The sequence below is a fragment of the Astatotilapia calliptera genome, chromosome 17 (genome assembly GCF_900246225.1).
Source record: "Astatotilapia calliptera chromosome 17, fAstCal1.2, whole genome shotgun sequence".
NCBI lineage: Eukaryota > Metazoa > Chordata > Actinopteri > Cichliformes > Cichlidae > Astatotilapia > Astatotilapia calliptera.
In genome coordinates, this window is record NC_039318.1 from 13985527 (window position 1) to 14000827 (window position 15301).

General features: G+C 44.7%; 1 protein-coding gene across 5 annotated transcripts in view; it reads right to left on the bottom strand.

Moving 5' to 3' along the window:
- Positions 1 to 4138: 4138 nt before the first annotated feature.
- Positions 4139 to 15301, bottom strand: part of arid2 (AT-rich interactive domain 2) — a 42991-nt gene continuing 31828 nt past the window's right edge. For all 5 annotated transcript variants that reach the window (XM_026146443.1, XM_026146441.1, XM_026146439.1 and 2 more), the window contains exons 13-22: positions 14132 to 14210; positions 13861 to 13995; positions 13307 to 13536; positions 9229 to 11687; positions 7387 to 7541; positions 7166 to 7304; positions 6942 to 7027; positions 6702 to 6825; positions 5988 to 6079; positions 4139 to 5898 (exon numbers count right to left, since the gene is read on the bottom strand). In XM_026146443.1, coding sequence (XP_026002228.1) covers positions 5787 to 5898; positions 5988 to 6079; positions 6702 to 6825; positions 6942 to 7027; positions 7166 to 7304; positions 7387 to 7541; positions 9229 to 11687; positions 13307 to 13536; positions 13861 to 13995; positions 14132 to 14210 — 3611 coding nt within the window. In that variant the 3' untranslated portion in view covers positions 4139 to 5786. The remainder of the gene's footprint in view (positions 5899 to 5987; positions 6080 to 6701; positions 6826 to 6941; positions 7028 to 7165; positions 7305 to 7386; positions 7542 to 9228; positions 11688 to 13306; positions 13537 to 13860; positions 13996 to 14131; positions 14211 to 15301) is intronic.

The window sequence follows — 15301 nt, forward strand, 5'->3', positions numbered from 1 at the left end:
CCAGAACGGTGTCTTGAACCTGGAAAGGTTCAAGAAATCAGTTTGAGATTTGTGATATGGTGCGTTATCCTGCTGGAAGAAGCCATCAGAAGATGGGTACACTGTCATAAAGTTACGGTCATAGTCAGCAACAGTACTCAGATAGGCTGTGGTGTCTATACCGTGCTCAATTGTCAGTAAGAAAGTAAGTAAGAAGATATCCTCTGCACCATTACACCAGGCTGACTGGCCTGAAGACGATTGGACTAGACCAGTGATGTCACAATGAGCTTGACCACGCGAGGAATTAGAAGTGATGTAAAGCTTAGATTAGCCACCAAACACCTGGTAAGCAGACAGATGTGCGACTACAGATCTTCTTTACTAAACGTACACATAAACTTCATAAAGAAGTCTTGATATTGTTCTATTTATTTTGTTTTTGGGTGTGTGGCAGTAGTTATAGTAGTAACTTCTTCCCCCTGAGCCTAGTTCTTTTGGAGGTTTCTTTCCCACTGTTGCCAAGTGCTTGCTCGCAGGATGTTGTCTGATTGTAAAGGTTTTCTCTGTATTGTTTTAGGGTCTTTACCTTACAATATAAAACACCTTGAGATCGCTGTTGTTGTGACTTGGCATTACTTTTAGAAAATTGAACTGAATTGCTAGAGGAACTACTGAAACCTACCAAAGATCCAAACCACAAGATTAGTGGCACAGTTGCATTGCCTGTTGCTAAACTAAACCTACATTTATGTAATCTAAAACAAACATTTTTCTTGTTGCCCACACAAATATCATAAGGACGGCAATCAGGTTAGCGCCTCAGCTGGGCACTGAGCAGAATCAAAAACCAACACAAAGTGTCAGATTACTGCTGAATGCCCCAACACAGTGTGACTTTTGATGAATCCTGAAAGCTTTCTGCAGTGTCACATTATGCACAAAAGATGTTTTGGGAGCTGTGGGAAGTGGAGCGCTGAGCAAAGTCATTAACTATTCAATTATGTCAAAAGGATCGAGCCAAGAGAAAGTGTCCGGTGGTTAAACGGAACAAAAGGTTGAGCTCACCAGCAAATGGAGGTTGTTGGGTTGTATCAGAAAAGAGTGCTGTTTGAAGTCCCAGCAACCAAGCATGAAAACAGAGGGTTGAATATTAAAAGCACTGGCATCTGTTCAGATCTCTCTGAACAGAGAGACAGGCCCAGGGAAGGAGTCGTCTGAGGTTCACGGTGTTACCAATTGTTTAGACCTGTTTTTAACAGACTGTCATGTCCCTCATTGTAGATCATTTAGATGGGTTTGGAGTAACAGGAGCAGGATCCTTCCACTCTTTGATTCTTTTATGTTTTTTCCCCACTCATTCATTCATTACTATTCTCCTCCCTCTCACTGGTTACATCTTTGAATTGCATCTGTTTGAAGTCATTCCTTTGAAAATTATCTGTGGTTGTGTGAATTTTTCAGCCTTTTCTGTTTCTTGTTTCAGTATGCAGTTACCACTCAGTCGACTGATATACTTTTCCTTTCATTATTCTACATATATAATGACATTCACAACTATTTTTTTTGATGGATGTGTTCAAGCTCAGTCAGGTTGGATGGGAAGTGCTCATACTCAGCATTTTTCCCAAAGCCTGTGGAAGTTTCCTGAAGATTCCTCTTTTCCTCTCCCCTGACAGCTCCCTGCCACAGCTGCAGGAAGCCATCATCACCATGATCCTGCTACCACTGTGTCTTACTATAAGGATGCTATTTCCTGCTCAGTGTCTGTTGTTTGGTTGTTTGTTTTCTGTACGCCACTGGCAATTGTGGTCAAATAGTTCAATCTTTGTTTCATCAGAATGGAGGATTGTACTCTTCATGCTGGTTCGTGGGCTTTTTTGCTATCTCTTAGCAGCCTGTCACGTGCCTTTTAGTGAAAAATTATTTCAACTGGGACATTACTGTAAAGGTCACTTTGGTGAAACACTGCACTGGTGTTCCCTCATGCCTACAAAGGAACTCAGTGACTATGCTGTTCGTTCAGGTTCTGGGTTACCTGTCTGAAAAAAAGGCTCTTTGTCCCAAGCACTCAGTTTGGCTGGGCAGCCAGATCTGGGGAAACTGGTATTTGACAGCAAAAATGTAATGATAATTGGAAGGCTCCAGACTTCATCCGTTTCAGAATAATGGAGGCCAGTGAGCTCTTGGGTATTTTCTGTATTCCTTTGTATCTCCAGTTTGTTCCTTGGCATAAGCTTGTTTCCAAATCTACAGACAATTCATTTGACCTCATGCCTTTCCCACTAACTGAGACCTGATAGACGTGTGTGTGTGTGTGTGTGTGTGTGTGTGTGTGTGTGTGTGTGTGTGTGTGTGTGTGTGTGTGTGTGTGTGTGTGTGTGTGTGTGTGTGTGTGTGTGGCCTTTTGCATCTAGTGCTTGACATTAGGCACAGGTAGACTCAAGGAGCTAATAAGAATGTCAAAACAGCTCATATTGATATAAATTCAATTAACAAAACAAATAACAGTGCAGGTTTTATTTTGCCTTTATTGATTCGAGTGCAGATTGAGAAATGAATTGAATACATGTTAAGAAGAACATTACTTTGTTCATTTATCAATTATATTTTTTCCCCATTGAGGCTTGGTTAAAATATATATATTTAGGATTACCCAATTTCTTAACTACTCATTGCTAACTTTTAGCATTCAGTTTATCCACTATTTATCCAGTAGTTATTCATAACCATAAGCTAACGATATATACTTAGAACACTTGGTAGTCTCTTTCAATAAGCTGTGATGGAGACAAATTTGTTTGGGCAAGCAGCATGAGAAATGTTCCCCATCAAAGATGTGGAGTACCCGCTATGGGTAACCACTTTAACCGTTTATCCATGAGTCTTACAAGAAAGGCTTTGTGTGACCCTGACAAAAAACAAAAACAGCAGAGCTACCCAAGTGTCAGAATTTTCAATATTGGAAACGACCTTCTAGACTTTTGCTAGTCTGGTTCAACAATTTACTCTCTTTATTGTTATCCACTACTCTTGGCTGTCCGCTTAAGTATAATTTTCACACTTTATTAAAAGCATTTCATATTTAGTTTATTCACTGTCAGTTAATTTTAGCTACCTTACGGATAAAGTTAGTGTAAATTACTGCGTGCGCACTCACAACAATGGCTGAGCGTAATTGGAGTCATGTGCGGACGCATTTTACCTCCACACACATGGTTTGTGATACATGTGGCAAGAAAGTGAGGTGTTGTGGCAACACCACAAATTTGTCAAACACCTCAGAGTAAATCATATCACAGAATATGACGAGCGTATGTTGAGGCGAAGTGAAGAGGAGGACAGGGACAGGTGCTGCTAGGGCAAGACAGACGTCTCTCACGGAGTCAGTGCGGCAGGCAGGCGATATGTTCAAATAGCGCACAATTTCATTTTTTTTTATTTCTATATGATGAATTCTGCATTATTAAGTGATGAGAACAAGTAATCTGATGACCTGTAATCATTATGATGCTATAATTTGAGATACAGTAAATAAAATACGTTTTTGTACAAAGTATCGGTAACAGATCAGTATCGTCGATACCACCCTGAATTTTACTTGGTATCGGATTGGAAAGGAAATCAGTGGTACTTCTAGGCCCCATCCTTGTTTATTATTTCCCAAGGAGGCTTCTAGACTTCTGATTGGCCAACATTTCTACACTGTTAGGAATATATCGCCACCTGTTGCTTTGGCATGTTCCAAGCAGCGTTTTCCTTCATTTCTGCGTTTACGTGTGGACGGGATTATTTTTTAAAACGAAAACGGAAAATCTCCGGTTTCAAAAAATACCCGTAGCCTCAGTATTGGACGTAGCCTCAGTATTGTTTAGTATTTTAAATGTTTACATACAGTTTTCAGCAATTAAATCCTTTACTCACTAGTAACTAAATGTAGACTCGCCAACAGTCTTTACACATGCTCAATCACAGTACTAGAACCACCTCAATAAATGGTATTATAAAAATATATATAATTTTATTAAATTTAAATAATTGTTGTTCAATTTACTCCACATCCGTAACACACCGAACGCAGGAAGTATACGTGGTGCTAATCGTGGCAATCAGTGCTAAAGTGGGAGAAAATGAAGCAAGAAACAAGAGTAAAACAAAACAAAATGTTCAGTGTTTTATTTAAAAACTATAAACAGTCACCAAAGTAAATAAAGCCAATCTCTAACAGACTGTTAGGTCTATGTATAGTCACACATCCTACTGACACTGCAGAAATGAGGATGGTTGGGTTGCCCCGGTCAGATGCTAATACGACAGGCAGTCATAAATGTTACACAACACACGGTAGAGAGGACAGTCTGAGGACGTGAGCCGGAATGTGGCATGGTATTAAGAATGAAAAAATAGTACAATAAAACTCCACACTATATTAAGATAGAAAAAAGTAGTGAAGAAAATATCATACCTGCACATAAAGCAAAGAACACAGGAGAAAACCTGTATAAAAACTCCATGTATTTAAACCAATTTACAAATACAAAAAAATTTCGGTACGCGCACTGTGCCCGTACAATGACAAAACGCTTACAGTGGATATATGTTACTTGTTTGTGTGTCTGTGTGTGTGTGCCTGTGTGCGTTGAGGGGAGGGTGTGCGAGGGAAGAGGAAGGGAGGAGAATAACTTCAATATTTTTTTTTCTTCTACAAAATGACATGAGATATATTATTCCATACTCTTTCAGCCAGCAAAATGAGTTCTACAAGGTATTATAATACAAAAAATGTCACAGTTCCACAAAAAACTGTTTTCCCCCTCCCTAAGCTTTACAGCATCAGTACCTTTGCAGAATTATTTACAGGTTTTTAAGTACATTCATCCACTGCTGAGTATAGAATCACATTAGATACAAGTGACCAGGGATCATAAAAAAAGCAAAAAACAAAACAAAAACATACTACTTTATTCAATCCTGCCAAAGTAATGCTTCTATTACTCCACAGAGCAAGATCTCCAGTGGCTGCATCGGCATGAAAGAGGATCTTCTTTATATATATTCACAACATATTTACAAGATTCTTTTTCATTAATTGTAATGGTATTTATTTCAATAATAAATAAGTGAAAATATATTGACTCAAGTAAGAAAACCAAGCTACCAAGTGTCTAAAGGAAAAAAAACAAACAAACAAACAAAAAAATAAAAAAACAAATAAAAAAAATTCTCTGCGCCAGTTGCCAGCCGAGTCCTCCTCCACCCGACCCAGTGGGACACCTTCAGTAGCCCTGCCCCTTGCTCGACTCCCCGCCCACCCGTAATCTTCAGTCAACCGCCGCTCACGCCACACATGAGCTCACGTGACAGAGAAAAAAAAAAAAAAAAAAGAATTAAGAAAAATAAAACTTGAACAGAATGTGCTCGTGTTTGGGGTTTCGTCGGTGGAGTCCCGTCGGTGAAGCAGTCTTAATGAGCTCCCCCTGGTGGACAGCTGGTGGAAGACCCCATGGCAGTTTTTTTTTTTTTTTTCACCCCCCTTTGTGTGTGTGTGTGTTTGCATGTGTGGAGATGGAGGGCGGGGGTTGTGAAACACAGGTTCAGCAAGGAGGGGAGGGGCGTGGTTTGGGGCGGGGGGGGGGGGGGGGGGGCGGCAGACGTGGCAGAAGTAGGGTTCCTTGTTCCGCTTCCCACCCTCTGCTCTCCCCCTGCGGACCCGCTACGGCTCACCGGCGGCTTGCTCCTCTCGTCACAGGAGAGGGACGGGTGGGTCGGTGGGGGATCAGAGAGTTGTAGAGGTTGTTCTTTTGCCGTCAAGCCTGGAGCGAGCGCGTCAGTTCGTAAAGGCATTTGGCGAGCGTGGTGGAAACCTCCATGTTACTTAGCGCGAGTACGGAGAGGTGAGTCTCATGCCTCTTTAACAACCTGAAACAAAGAAGAAAAGCCTTCAGCCTTTTTTTTTTTTTTTGGGGGGGGGGTTATGCTAAATTCACTTAATGCAGCAGGTTACTCACGTGCGACCACAGTCAGAGTGCTTGGCGATGTTCTTTAACGTTAAGGCAGCAGTAAGTCGTATGTGTTTGGTCACTGGTCCCTCTTTCTCATCCTAGGGGAGGAAACGGTTAAGAAATAGAGTCACGTACTTATACACTAGGACATAAATTATGATCAAGTATGCTGACACTTTTGCCAGCAAATAAAAATTAGATACAAAATTTTCGGAACGGACGAGATCCAATCAGAACTAGTAAGTTGTCTAGAAAGGCGGGACAAGTTTGGAAGTGATCCAATCAGAAGTCTGCCCTCAGGATCAGTACACCTGGCTCATGAAAACATGACAAAATATCAACAGGAAGAGAAGAGCAAATAAGAACTCTCATCTTAGTTGGTGAATAAGTTCAGATTTAGTCTATTATAATCTTATGACGTTTAATCGACTAAAACTACCTCAAATACCTCAATCATGACTAAAAGAAAACAAGTGTCAACTTGAGCTTCTCCAACCCCTCACAGAATAGAAAACTACCAAATTCCTTTAGCCTCAGATTTCCAGTCAATCATAAGCAGCAAGATGATGGAAGCTTCAGAGCAGCTTAAGCCCTCCTCAGTCAAACATAAGAGTGTGTGTGTGTGTGTGTGTGTGTGTGTGTGTGTGTGTGTGTGTGTGTGTGCGCGCGCGCATATATGCAGGGAGAGATGAAGGTAGGCGTCAGCCTTGTTCTACTCACAGTGAAGTCCCTGAAGACCAGGTTTCGAGAGCCTCTGCGTAGGGCCATGAGAGCTGCGCTCGGATGATTGACGATTGCTTTCGGTGCTCGTGGTGCCGGAGTGCTGCCTGCCGCTGGCGGGGTCCTTCACAACACATCAGGCATTAATATTTTTCGAGCAGCGTGACATTTCCTTCTATGTTGAACATGATTTGTCTTTTAGTCTTACACATTATGATAAACAGAGACGGGTGTACATACTGGGAAGAAGTCTGATTGGGACTTTGCGCCTGCTGCTCCTCTAGCTTGAGTCCGGCTAGCAAAGCCTCTCGAGAACAGTGCTTATCCTGGGAACACAAGGAGCAGAAGCTTAATTTCATTTAAAAAAAAAAAAAAAAAAAAAAAAAAAAAAAAAAAAAAAAAAAAGCCACTATCAAATAAGTAACAGCTAAAAGGTGCAAGAAATAGAAAGTAAGGAAATTTACCTGCAGATGTGTGATGAAGGACAGTCTCTGCCGGGGAAAAGGTTCACACCCTTCCCACAGACACTGCCCTCCATACACATCTTTCCCCCCGTGTTGCGTTGCTGCGTGGTAAAACACTTGGGAAGGTGTTTCAAACCACCTGAATAGGAGAAATTGGGAATAAATGAGGAGAAGCCTGAAAAAAGCTCAGTGAAAGTTAACAAGAGTGTGAATGCCCGTACCGTTTACAGAACTGCCACAGACACTTAAAGTTCTGCCCTGCTTTCCGGCTTTGCTCTGGCGGCACTGCGGAGGCTTGCTGTGCTGGGAGGTGAGGGCTGTGGTTACCCGCTGGTGCAGGCTGGGACGTGGGGGGCGGGGACGGGATAACAGCAGGCTGCGGAAGAGAGAGGGTTTCAGAAAAGCTGCTCCATTAGAAGAATGCTGCGGGCAGCATCACAGACAGCAGCTCATTTCAGCGAGAAAGAAACGAAGGCGTCGCAATTGTTGGCTGAGATGTAACCACGGCCGGCTAATGGCAGGAGTTGTTCTCTCAGCCGCTTTGCTGTGGGAGGTGGGTATCAGCGAGAGCCACATGGTCTTAACTGGCCTCACCTTCTTAACCTCCAAAAACTCTGCGCTTTCAGAATTGGGTTTTCTGGTCTATGAAACTATGAGAAGCTTTACACTGAGCAGCAGCTTAAACGAGCAGGGTAACCTGTATCCACCTGCTGCTACTACTGTCAGACATTACTCTTATCCTAATGTAATGTGCACTCAAATTGTATACATACAGTTACAGCGCCAACTTAAAAAAAAGAAAATAAATAAAAAAAAAATCTTAAGCTACTAGTAAGAACATAACGAGGGAACCTTTTTACAGTGTTCTAGGGCTGTTTGATATAACGATATATATCGGATGACGATATAAAAACATCTATCGTTTAATTTTACGCTATCGTTTGTTTCGTGGTGTCACAAAATAAACTGTTTACAGCAGTATTTTTTCATCTTTTTGATGGACACAGTAGTGGCTATATTAATTTCTTAGAGTTCTCTCTTTCTCTTATATTTTAATATAACCAATATAATACGGACGGACAAGCGCCTGTTTTTATGCGTTGTCGTTAGCAACAATGACGGTAAAACCATCGCGTGTCCGCTTGATTATTTTCCACGTAAACCTTCCACGTAAAGCTCAAGATCCTGTTGAGACTTTTCAGAATAAACTGAATCATGTGAAAGAGTATGCAGAGTATTTACGGCAAAAAACAGCCGTCAGGTGCTAAAAAATAAACCTTAGACTCAAACGTTAGAACAGAACATTTCCCCGCAGCACGCTGTGTAATAAATACTCAAAGAAAACGGCAGCCGTTACAACTTATGTCTAAAATGTATCGTTTCATGCATCAGTTAAAAACACTCGACTCTAGATAAAGGACGCCCAGTTGGAAACACTTCACGCAAGTCGAGCTGCCCGAGATTCACAGAATTTACAGAAAATGTTAAAGATGGCGCTGGCACGGCTGGCAGCCTCAACCCAATTTCCCTCGGGATGAATAAAGTATGATCAATCAATCAATCAATTTATGTCGTTATCGGGACGATAGATGTCTTATATCGGGATATGAGATTTTGGTCACATCGCCCTACAATGTTTTACATGACAGTCATTGAAGCGTCTTATAGTACTTCACAGTCACAGAGATCAAGGACAAACATAATTTCATGCATTTCAGGCTCATTTGTCATCCAGCAGAGGCATCTGGTATCATGTATTTGGCAAGAAAGAAAGCAATGCAGAATAAAAAGCAAATGTTCTTCCAGTCACTTTCTCTGCCCATCTGTACCATGTTTTGGAGCAGGAGATTTGAAAGAGTAAATGTAACTTAAGTGAAGCTGACACAGGATTTAACAAAAGACAAGCTACTGACAAGACTTGCTGATACAAATGCTTTAGTATTTACTTAGCGTGACAGAAAAATCAAGACACATTTTTGTGGCAGACCTAACACAGTCACACTACGAGAAGACGGCGTGGATAAAAGCGGTTTGTGGCGACACTAACCCTACAAGTGACTCACCGCTGTGCCAGCTGCCTGTGTGGGTGAGCAGTTCCTCTGCTGAGTGGCGTTCTCTATTGCTACTTTGGCTACTGTGCTTGGGTCTGTTCCTGCTGGCACCGCCACCATCGTGGCACTGCTGCCGGCGTTGTTGGGGTCGCTGATGGTGATGATGCGCACTCCCACTTTGTTGGGGATCCCCGAGGATGCCGTTGTTGCGCTGCGGTCCTCGTTCTCGGCCGGCCTCTTGAGGCCTCGAGCCTCGGGGGCCACCCCATTAGCAGGAGAGCCTGCAAGACTCTGGGAGGTAACAGTAACAGAAGGAGGGAGAGATGAATTGGGGAGCAGTTGCTGTCTTAGCACAGGCGCAGCATGGGCCGGCCCCAAAGGTCCGTTGGTTAATTCCGAGGGGGGCCTGTTGCCTATTGCCTGGGGTCCGTTGGCCAGGCGCTCAGCCTGCTGGGCTTTGGCAGTGTCCTGCTGCGGTGGAGGAGGACTAGGAAGAGGGGGATCTGAGCTGTTGGCTTTCTCAGAGGGGCCCACCTCCCCATTCCCCCAGTACTGTTTGGAAGCGATGTGATTTGGAATGTTTTTGTTAAAGTTGCCGCCACTGTCACTCCGATCAAAGTCACACACCCCATTGACAAGAGTCTTTTTGGGGTCGGGGATTCCCTCGGGAGGGGTGTTTGGGCCTGGAGAGAGAGCCTGCTTCCCGTTAGCAGGGTGACTCTCCGTAGCGGGGCCATTGAGTGCTCCCTGGCTGTTCCCTGAGTGGTATGGAGGTAGATTCGACTCCATGCACTTCCGACCATTTAGCAGCTTGGCACCTTCCGCAACGTCACCGTTACTGGTTTTGCCCTTGGAGGCGTCTCCTTCTGCCAACGAGGAGTTCTCCATCACCTCTATCTTCCTCTCATGGACGTGCAGCCCTGTGGCATCTTTGGCCTCCTCCTCCTTTTGACAAATGATTTTGTCTCCTCTGAGTGGAGCTGGCAGTGGCGGTGGCGGTGGGGGCGGCGGCAGAGGTGGAGGAGCTGCCGGGGCATGTTGGGGCACAGTTCCAGTTGAGAATGGAGGAGGAGGGACACCTGGGGCCCCAGCTCCCTGGCTGACAGCAGCAACAGCAGCAGTAGAAGTGGTGAAGCCAGTGTTGGGGACCACGGTGAATGTGACTTGTCCAGGAGGGGCAGGGCCCTGAATGATAGTAGCTCCCCCTGAACTGCTTGCAGAAATAAGCTGGCCTGGCAAAAGCTGAACCGTCTGGAGGCCCGGAGCTCCAGCAGCTGGAAGCTGACCTGGAACTAGCTGAACATTGAGCTGCTGAGGTTGAGACGAAGGATTTTGGGTGGTGTAGCTTGTCTGATAGATGACCGGTGAACTGGGGGTTATCGTGTTGTTGGGAGGGGGCACCTGTGGAGCAGGTAGGATTAGCTTTCCTCCTGGAGTAGAAGGTCCCCGCTTTGGAAGCAGTAGCTGTTTGATCAAGCTGGACTCAGTGGAGGTAGGCTGAGAGGAAGGAGGCTGGGAAATAAGCTGGAGAGGTGGCTGTTGTTGGTGCTGCTGTTGATGCTGTTGCTGCTGCTGAAGCCGTTTCATGGACAGTGCGTGGCTGACAGTTTGACTGGGCTGGACCTGGGTGTTGGAGTGAGAGGTGGGAGGTGGGCATGGATTGGAAGAAGCCCCGGGTTGCCCTGCTAGCTGGATAGTTTGGGTGCCAGGGATGGCAGAGGGGTTGGTGAGAACAATCTGGTGGATGGCAGGGGTGTAGGCTGGGCTCTGCTGGGGGTTGGGACTGACTATTACTACACTCTGCGCTTGCTGCTGAGGCTGCTGGTTGGGAGTAGCTATCGTAGCTGCTGGTCCACCTGACTGGTTTGGAGCTGGTTTGGGGGCGATATTCTGAAATGTGACTCGTGACCCCTGGGAATTGGGCACGCTTGTAATACTCAACCCCTGAGCAGCTCCCACCTGGATGGAAGAGGCGGGTGTGGATGCAGCTGCAGCAGCACACTGAGGTTCTACCTGGGGAGCTCCACCCTGAGGCCCAGACAGAGGAGGTGTTTGAGGCAGGGGTGGGTGCTGAGTCACGCCTTGTACCCTGGCGGTGAGGATATGGCCCTGTGGTACCTGCTGAAATAGCGTGACAGGTGCCCCAGTGGGGAGCATGGGGGAGTGTTGCTGCTGCTGTTGTTGCTGGGCCGCTCCTGGAGGGGCGGGGCTTTGAGGGGCGTGGTTCTGGGTGGCCGGTGCTGATGTTGGAACCTGGACCACTGGACCAGGCCGGACCTGCTGTGGCTGCAGTGCTGCCAGAGGATTTGGTGGCATCTGTGGAGGCACCTGCGGGGGCACCGGGTGTCGGGGAACAGTCGGGTGGCTTGCGGCAGGAGGTTCCTGTGCTGTGGAGGCCATGGATGGGGTGGAAACACCGAGGTTGAGGCTGGGGCCTGGAGGCCGGACGAACTGGGGCCCGGGAGGTAAGCCTGGTAACAAATGAACAGAGAAATACAAAAACATTGAGGAACAGGGTGAAACTCGTGTCCTATTTACTTACAGTATAAATCAGTAAATAAACTGCCTCCCATGACCTCCAATTAACGCAAGGAAGACATTTCTGTTCAACACACATCATCGTTTGATTAATCACCCCGTAAGCCATATTTTGTGATTAAAGTTTCCCCATTCAGCACCAGCTGTAGTGTCTGTGATGTTCAGAAGCGCCCCACAATTTCAACAAAATGGGAAAGTGTAGTTTTGGTCATTTGGGCAGGTTTTGCACCTGCAAAAGAGAAAACGGCAGTGCCTGTTCAGGGACAACTTAAAAGACATGTCCTAAATGCATATCTCTCTCACACACACACACACACACACACACACACACACACACACACACACACACACACACACACACACACACACACACACACACACACACACACACACACACACACACACACACACAGAAATAGCATGTGTGTGTCATTTTGCTAGGGCCAGTTCAAAACAGGCAGTTTGTGAGTTGCAGCATTCTCAAGAAGCACTTACACAAAGAACAGTGATGCAAGTGTTTAGTTAGCACAAACCACTGACAAATAAGAATTACAAGGAAGAAAAATATGTCCAGCTATCTTTAGAAAACCAGTTTGAGTGTTACACAATTAAAATGATTAAATGTCAGGGTTTTTTTTTTACAACCCTCACAAGGCTCGTTTCAGGATCATCTTGGTTCTTGGGTTAAAGCTCAAAGTAAGTTTAAGTTAGTGTAAAGACTTCAAACTTAGATATAAGACTCTACGCTACGAATGTAATTCAAATCAGTTAAATCCGTTATTCATTTAGCGTCAAATGAGTCATACGGAGAAAACAATCAGACGACCACTTTTGGGCAAGCGCTTGGCAACAGTGGGAAGGAAAAAATAAATAAATAAAATGAAATAAAATACAACTCAGTCAAACAGAACGTTGGGAATGCATCAGTAGAGCAGCAGACACACTGCTTACAAATCAACTTTTAGCCAAAAGATGAGAGCTGCTCATCCAAACAGCCTCAAAGTTAGCATTGCGCTAATGCAGGCCCTCAATAAATCTGCCAAGCTGGATGTGGATCAGGCAAACAGTTAAAGAAACAGACTGACACGTTACAATAGTTATCAGCAAGAGTGTAAAAGACTAGCTCTAAATAATGTCTTCACTGTTCATTTCATGACCTGACGCAGCAAAGCTGCACTCTCTCAATTTCACTAGCCAGGTCCTCCAAGTAACTTCTTTTCCTTTGATCGTTTCCTCAATATATTTGCTTTTGTAATTAGTTCAGCCATCTCAGTCCCAGCGGTACCAGCTCTGCTCTCTACAACCCCGCCAGCTTCCACCTCTGCACTATCACTATTCTGGTGTGTGTTATAGCTCCTATGACATTTAGATGTTTTCTGAGTTGTTGACCAAAACCTTTTTCTATTTTTTCCCCTCTCTGAATCCCATCAAGTCTGAGCCACAGGCAAACAAATCATAAGGTCAGCATGTAAAGTGAGAAAGCAAAAGCTGGCTCTGTGTACAGGTTTATGTGTAGCTTTTATGTGAAAGTGATTCACTGTTATAGCTTTACCTGGGGGTGGGGCCTGAGGGTCTCCAGGTGCATCGTGTCGGGCTGCTGGAGGTGGCGGCGCCGATGCTGCTGCTGCTGGAACCGGCTGTTGCTGCTGCTGAGGCTGCTGGTAGTACAGCTGGATGGGCAGGGGGATCGACCGCCGCCTTAGCCCCACCAGGAGGATCTGAACTTGCCCGTTGGCCTTTGGCTCTTCTTGCCTCCGCATCGTGTGGTTGGGGAACACAGTCCTGTGGTGGCAGGAGTAAAGACACCCATAGAATTCTAATACTTGATTTGTGTATCTACACATCCATATTTGACTAAATCAGACATTTAAAGCATACAATTTTCACATTTTCTGGTCCTTCAAACCTTCAAGAAACTTGTGTCCTACAAAGCTGGAGGATGCATGTAATTATTACTTAAACTGATTTATTAAAGTTGCTCTATAAAATGAGAAAACTGTAGAGAATCTGTTGTGGCTCATCTCTGTTCAGAACACAGACATTAAGTGGTGTTTTACACTGGAGCAACATAGAAAGGATCAGACAGGAGGAGGAATCAGGACTGACCGCAGGCATTTGAGAAAGCCGGTGGAGTTCAAGATGTTGCTGCGGCCCATTTTACTGCATGTGGCCAGGTACTCTGAGTACATTTCAGATCGAGACACGGAGCCCTCTGGGTTCGTCTCAAAGTGTGCATTTAGCCTGTTTGGAAGAAGCAGAGAGCATCAACGGAGAGGGTTTAAAGCAGGGAGACACAGCAGCTCCTTCCTCACACTAAACTCTGTTTTTCCTTTATTCAAATTAAGACTGTGCACGACTAGGAATACATTCATCTCACCACTGCAGTGTAAACTTCTCCCCGTCCAGTTCAACAATGCCAGGCGGAGGTTGAGAGGATTGAACTGAAACTCTTGTTACTGAGGAGATAAAAATGGAAAAACCCATTTACATTAGAAACTGATTTAATGCTACAAACTGCACTGCAAAGCAAAAGGAAAATATGCACCGACTCAATTTCAAGAAGGTAGTGCTACCCAGGCTAACCACTAGATGGCAGCAAAGTGATAACTTTGCAGTAGCAGGCCTGCAGAGTACAACTTAGGAATGACACTGCCAAGGTTAGAAGGGTTTCTCACACACACTCACACACACACACACACACACACACACACCCCCACACACCCCCCCCTCTGAGGAGTTGTTGCAGTTGTTTTACATGTGCACTGCCTTTTTCCTGACACACAGACGCGTGTGGTAAAAACGCAACCCCGCATTTATTTTTAAGATAAATCAGTGACTTTCTGAAGTGTTGCATGTTTGTTTTACTTAAAGTTTGTATTTTTCTGTCTGCTTCAATGCACTGGTTTCACCACAGACACACAGAAAAAGCTCAAAAACATTTTACAATAGCTTCTTGAGTTGTTTTTTTTAAACTGTGCCCCCTCTGCCATGGAGAAATCTGCAGGCCTGCTTTGAGTACTCATTGTGTAAAACCTGATGTAAAATGATGCAAACAGACTTCTGTTTGGTTTCCTGTTGGGTTCGTGCTGGTGAAGCTGCACTCCAGTAACTCACACGTACAGCTCACAGTTCTGAGGAATTATCCGATACCCTCTATCTGTACAGCACACCAACGACAGAGTAATCTCTGGTGGATTTAGTGGTGGTGCTTTGAGGGCATTTGCATTATCTAGACGCCTTTCTATGCTCTTTTTGCATAAAAACTCCTCTTCCATCTCGACCCCTTAGTATCAGATGAAAATGATACAAGGCAATGATATAGGCATACCAATTGTATTGACTTAAATTCCAGCTCTTAAAAGTTTTGATGCCGTCTAAAAATATCTTGTGTGAAGATTTTGAAAAAGGCCAATAGCGATACAACAGCTGTTCTTCAGCAAGCATGGTGTTTACTGCTACGTCAGTCTTTGTTGCCAGCAGCACATGGCTTCTCAGTAGTTTGGAGACACTATAGAGGATCAATGCAAAACCCAATGAGGTTACGGAT